Below are 6078 nucleotides of genomic sequence, written 5' to 3' on the forward strand. Positions count from 1 at the left end.
ATAGATGTATCTCCAACAATTTATCTCTTTTGTGCTTCGTTGTTTCATTGTTATACTTAGTTTGTAATTTTTAGGTCGGCTGGATTTGTATCAAGAGAATTCCCTTCTATCATATGTAGCCACCATGTTATTAACACACTTCATTCTTCCCATTCATTGCTAACCTTGTCTCTGATTTTTCTTTTTTATCTGAACTGAAATCCTGGCAAGCGAAATTGTGATTTAGTCACAAGAATCAGAAACACTATCTTTCGTACTTCAAGTCGTGCAGAAACAACTCTGAGAAAAAATATCCTTGCAGCTGAAGCAATGACGTAATGGAGGATTTGTTGACCTCTAAGAAAGCTGCACCGGATTAAAATTCTGGATTAAGGAATATAGAAGTATAGAATCTATAGTAGTATCTTGAGTGAGTGTGTGCTGAGTAAGATAAAAAAAATTCTAAAAACTATTTAATACGATAAAAGAATTCTAATTTTTTTAGGAAAAAATTATTTTTATTTAAAATTTAATTCCATAATTTAAAATGTCTTCGTATATTAATAGAATGAAATTCAGTTCTTTAATTTTGAATAATTTTTACAATTTTATCATTGACAAATTATTTTATTAATTATTTTTTTTTACTGAAAAATAGAATCAGAGATCCAAAATTGATAAAGATATAATTTGAAGCCAAATCTTTTTTAAATGTCAAAAATATTTTTATTAATTATAAAAAAGAATTTGGTTTTACATTTAACATAATAAGTTTGAAGAATAAGAGAATTGTTTTAACAATCTGACCCTTTTTTTATTTGATATACAAATGAAAAAAAAATTAAAATTAAAATTCTTAAAAAAATTCAAATAATTCTTTTTAATTATTCTAAAACAAGAAATAGAATTTAACTTTTGAACGAATTCTAATTTATAGTATTTCAAACAAACTCTTAATTTTTATATAAGTTCAGCTGGGTAGACAATATAAGGTAAGAACAATGTGAATAATAGGTTGTATTGCAGAGTCCAAACCTACTAAAACAAAAAACAATCCACTACATTTATCCACCAACAATCCACTACATTTATCCGCTACAATCCTAACATATTACCTTCCACTTTTCTCTCATTTTAACACGGCTGCTTCACTCCCCCTTTCCTATCGCGCCGTTACCGACGCACCTCACCGCTGTCGCCACTGTTTGAAGAAACAACCGTTGCAGCTTCTTTTGTGCATCGCGCCACCTCTGTGCTCCTTGCAACCGACACCGTCACTGCACCTTCTTTTTCCCCTGCGGCGTGCCCCCGTTCTCGACGCTACCATTGTCCCTGTTCTTCTTGCAAGCGACACTGCCACTACGCGCCTTCTTCTCTCCTCCGTGACGTCACACCGTCGCGGAGCCAGCAACTTAATTCCATCGCTACGTCATGTCTTTGTCACTTCCATCGCTTGCCACTTTGCTTCGTTTACCCAAATAGTATGACCCAAATAAACATCTACATTTTAGTGAAAAAAACTATCCACATAAAAATGAATATTCTACGGAATATGTACGTACAAAATCAAACAAATCAAGTAAAAAACTAATAATATACCCAAATTAACATTCACTTTAGAATGAAAAGAACCATCCGCATATATAGTAAAATAAACATTCTACTTAATTAATAAGAAACAAGTAACAAGACAACAGTTACAAAAGACACCAAAATTGTAATACAACAACGACAACGATAGCATAGAATTACGAGAGAGAAAAGATGACGTCATTTGAAAATAAAGATTCAAAAGTTAAAAAATTCAAAATTATGATTAAATCTAATTAATTCAAAATTTAATTTTTAAAATTAAAATTAACTTTCATTTTTAAAATTAGGTTTCAGAAAAAAACATTATTCCTCTGTGCTTCCTCTTTTTTCTCTTTTTATATTAGTCTACAACAGAGATTTTCTTTCGGTGAAACGTTTTCCCATTTCCAATTTCCTCCCCTAATTTTGCAATTACTTAACATTTAACAAGATGCCTGCTAACTTCTCTCTCAAGCAAAATATAAACCACAGACGCGCCCACAACATCATACGATTTTAGGCCTAACTTCTATCCCTTGAAGAAAGAAACCATGCTTCCACCATTTGCTGTCTATCTCTATAACTTTCATCTCAACTTCATCTTCTAATCCTAAATTGAAGAAGTCTCCCATCTCAATCTCCAACCACCCATCGCTTCTCTCCTTCGGTCGTTCCAATCCTTGGAAATTGGGGCCCAAATGCCTCTCTTCTACGTTTGGGTCCAAACAAACACTTTTGGTAGAACTTATCCCTCCGACTATGCCTACTGTTAACTCGGCGGGCTCTAAGTGAAATCCATGAGCATCGATCATCTTGTACACAAGAAAAGCTGCATATTGTGTGCCTGGGGACAATATAATGGTGCTGATGTTCCTACGAATCTCGAACCAACACACAGCAAGAAGTTTAGCAACTTCTTTAAACCTGTTCAATAGTTTAACAAGCAAGGAACATAAGAATGACGAAACATCCGCAATTAGTAGTAGAATAAAAATTATTTTCCAAATCATTTAGCTATGAGGGATTATGAAAGGGACATGCACAATATTATATTTATCTTACTTGCTTTAGATTTAAGTAATAAACTAATTATGCATGAAAATACTGTCACAAGCACCCGGATCTACAACCTAATACTTTTCACATAGTTTTACAATAGAGAATGAAGTATTGTTCTTCATTTTGAACGGAGAGCAATTCAAACAGACTATGAAGAATGCTTTTTTTTTTTTCTTTTCTTCTTTTGCAGTCCTAGGCATAATATCACAAATGATGGATGGGAAGTACTTCTCATATAGGTAGAGAGAACACATCCTTGATATAGTGCATGTTTGGGCGCCATTATTTTGTTTAAAAAAGATCTTTTTTTAATGAAAAAAGATCTTTTTTAATTTTTTAACGTGTTTGGCAAATTTCTAGTAGTAAAAGTAAAAGTACTAGTAAAATCAAAAAAAGATCTTTTTTGAGAAGCTGTAATTTACATCTTTTTTTAAAAGATCTTTTTTCCTTAAAAAAAAGATGTTTTTTATGTAATAAATAAACAAAAAGTACTTTTATATCGTTATACCCAAACATAATTGATAGATAAAAAGACCTTTTTACATGAGATATCCAAACATAAAATTACTTTTACTTCTCTATAAGATCTTTTAAAAAAAGATAACTCGAAAAAAGATCTTTTTTTAAAAGCTCACCCAAACAAGCCCATATTATATAACAAGGAAGAGATTATTATATCCGCCATCTCTTAGTAACATAATGATGTCTTTCCAACAGAATAGGGTTTTGGGTGTATATGATTCATAATGAATGCATCTTCAATAACTAACAGAGTTAACATCTTAGAAATTGTTAAGCTAATATATGGAACATAATTCTTGCAATAGATACATGTAAGGCTTGGTTTGGTAAAATTTTTTGAAAAAATGCTTGCACAAGAATCTGTGTTATTGTGTTTGCCGTTTTTAAAAGACAATCGTATTTATGAAAGCACCTAAAAGAAACTTTTTAGAGTTAACTTGTATTTATCAAAATTAAAAAGTTTAATATAATCTCATGCATTAATTAATATCTAAATTTAATTCTTACGTTAATATTTATTATAATATTTTTAAATTTTAAAAATTATTTTATAAAACTTTATTTTTAATTTAATTCACCAAAAACACAGATACTATCACTTTTAAAAGATTAGCTTTTATAAAAAGCGAAAACTTAACCAAACTAATCCTTATTCATGTCAAAAGAAAAGACTCAGCTAACCTAGATTCAGGCAGGGTTATCCACTCCCAGTACTCAGGAGTGGAACCCCAAATAATGGTGAGGTCTCTTGCAGCAATCATGTAACACTTCTTCCCAGTCCGTTTGTCCAATTGAAAGCTCTGCATTTTAGTAACGAATTAATCTTATAAATTGGGAAAATAATGAATGTTGTTTAGGGTTTACAGTTTTAGGAAACTCAAGAAAGATATCACGAGTGTTAATACTCTCATCCATTTTAAAATAACTGTCACTTTCACCTTTTCAAATCGATTAGTACAGACTATTATTATTCTAACACTACAATTCCATTGATTGGAAAGGATAGAAGATGATTAAGTACCTTGCGACCGTGGTCAATGAGAAGAGGATGGTCGGAGAGATGAAGGTAGAGGGCCTTCTTAGAAGGATAGGCGGCAATCAAAGAAGAAAATTGATGAGAATCAGAAATGATGGATTCCAGATCAGAGGGTAAGAAACGTTCCCAGACAGAATCAGATTGGGCGGCAGAACAGAAGGTTCTGGAAATCAAGGAGAGCCTGCCGGCATCAAGAGGAGTGGTTAGAGACAGTATGTTGGCTATGCATCCTTCCGGCAACGCTTGCAGATCCATCTTCCTTCAAGGAGAGACTTCAGTTAGTGTGTGTGTGTATAGTTAAGGAAGAAGATTGGGAAGTTACGGCGAAATGAAGAAAAGGAATAAGAGGTTGACGCGTGTGCTCTCTGACTCTGGGGACACGGAAGGAACACGGGATTGTGGGAGTCAATTAAAAAACTTGAGAGGAAAGCTGGCGTGGAATTCCATGAAATTTTGTGATAATTCAAATTCTTAGTCCTTAAGCTGCTTAAGGAATAAGGAGGGATCAGGGCGGCAAAGCAAGTACGAAAATGTTAGGGTGTATTGCGTTATTCTTCTTTTATTTTTGACATGAAATTAGTCCGGGGTTTCCTAGTGCTATGTTAGGGTGATTTTTGTTTTTTCCGTTGTATATCTAAGTTGTAAAGTTTTTATTTTTAGTAGATTGAATGTATTAAATATTCTATTTTACAATTTTCACAAGTAAAATCTGTAGCTTGAGTATCATTAGTGTTCTGGCCTAGTCCAGTTGGCTTAGTATTTTGGTTCGACCGGCCGATTCGACGAATTCGCACGGTTCGAACTGGGAAGAGATCTGTCTGTCACCTCTCCTCTCACGAGGCACTTGACAGCTGGAAATGAAACTTTCTGGAAGGAGGGATCCTCCTTAATACAGACTATATAAGGGGAGGGCCCTACCCCTCTCCAAAGGTACGTCACTTAACCATCACCTTTTCTACCGCCTTGTACGGATTCTGACTTGAGCGTTGGAGTCCTTTTTACAGGTGGCTCCCCCCCTTCACTACAACAACTCGGGAGGTCGTGAAGCCCCATTCCTTGCTCACCAGCGCCAGCCAGGGAGATCCACTCATGCACCAGCCGCCCAGAGCCAGGTCCCTTCCAACCACACGCACACTCATAGCATCTCCGACCCATTCAGGAACCGACCTACCAAACATTGGCGCCGTCTGTGGGGATCCTTGGCCTGAATGGACTTTCTGCTAGGCCCGGTGGAAGGGCAAAATGGAGGCGAGCCGCGCGTAAAGGAGAACGCTCACCGAATCAATAGGGCGGCCTCTTTGGTTTCTTCCCGCGAACACACGAGATCCCCCTCCCGTGGGGACGAGCTCTCCACCCGTTCTAGGGAAAGGCGTCCTTTCGAAGGAACGGGAAGCGACAGCGCAAGAATAATGCAGGAGTTGCGCCACAGGGTGCAAAATCTGGAGAGAGAGAGAGAGAGAGAGAGAGAGAGAGAGAGAGAGAGAGAGAGAGAGAGAGAGAGAGAGAGAGTTGACGACCAGGGAGCACTACCAGCCCGACTCGAGCCAACCTCGCTCCCGATCTCCTCAGAGGAGAGGGGAAGCCCGAGGTAGAATCTCCCGGAGGCACCACGCCAGGCGTGCAACGAGTTCCCGATCCCCCATGACCCGTGCGGAGTCGGAGGACCAGGGGAAAAGCAGAGAAATACCGAAGAGACGACAAGACCCCATAATCTACACTCGACCCTTAGCGAGACACGCTGAGGAGGAAGTCCGAGAAGAGAGCAGGGAGAGATTGAGAAGACGACGAAACCCCGTAATCATGGGAGCAACCCCTTTCCACCACTCCATTCTCGAGGTCCGACTGCCGAAACACTTCGACAAGCCCACGGACATGAGATATGACGGAACTCAGGACCCCAGGAACACCTA

General features: G+C 37.2%; 1 protein-coding gene across 1 annotated transcript; it reads right to left on the bottom strand.

Moving 5' to 3' along the window:
* Positions 1-909: 909 nt before the first annotated feature.
* LOC112710406 (F-box protein At2g02240) lies at positions 910-4772 on the bottom strand. The gene is made up of 3 exons (XM_025762603.3): positions 4154-4772; positions 3814-3932; positions 910-2475 (listed from the first exon to the last, which is right to left on the bottom strand). The coding sequence occupies exons 1-3, from the start codon at positions 4421-4423 to the stop codon at positions 2058-2060; spliced, it is 807 nt and encodes a 268-aa protein (XP_025618388.1). The 5' UTR covers positions 4424-4772; the 3' UTR covers positions 910-2057.
* Positions 4773-6078: the final 1306 nt, after the last annotated feature.

Source organism: Arachis hypogaea, chromosome 9 (genome assembly GCF_003086295.3).
Source record: "Arachis hypogaea cultivar Tifrunner chromosome 9, arahy.Tifrunner.gnm2.J5K5, whole genome shotgun sequence".
Classification (NCBI taxonomy): Eukaryota; Viridiplantae; Streptophyta; class Magnoliopsida; order Fabales; family Fabaceae; genus Arachis; species Arachis hypogaea.

Coding starts and splice junctions, on each gene's coding strand:
- LOC112710406 (XM_025762603.3), bottom strand. CDS start 4,423: ATGGATCTGCAAGCGTTGCCGGAAGGATGCATAGCCAACATACTGTCT. Junction 3,933..4,153: donor TCATTGACCACGGTCGCAAG/GTACTTAATCAT, acceptor ACTAAAATGCAG/AGCTTTCAATTGGACAAACG. Junction 2,476..3,813: donor ATAACCCTGCCTGAATCTAG/GTTAGCTGAGTC, acceptor ACTATTGAACAG/GTTTAAAGAAGTTGCTAAAC.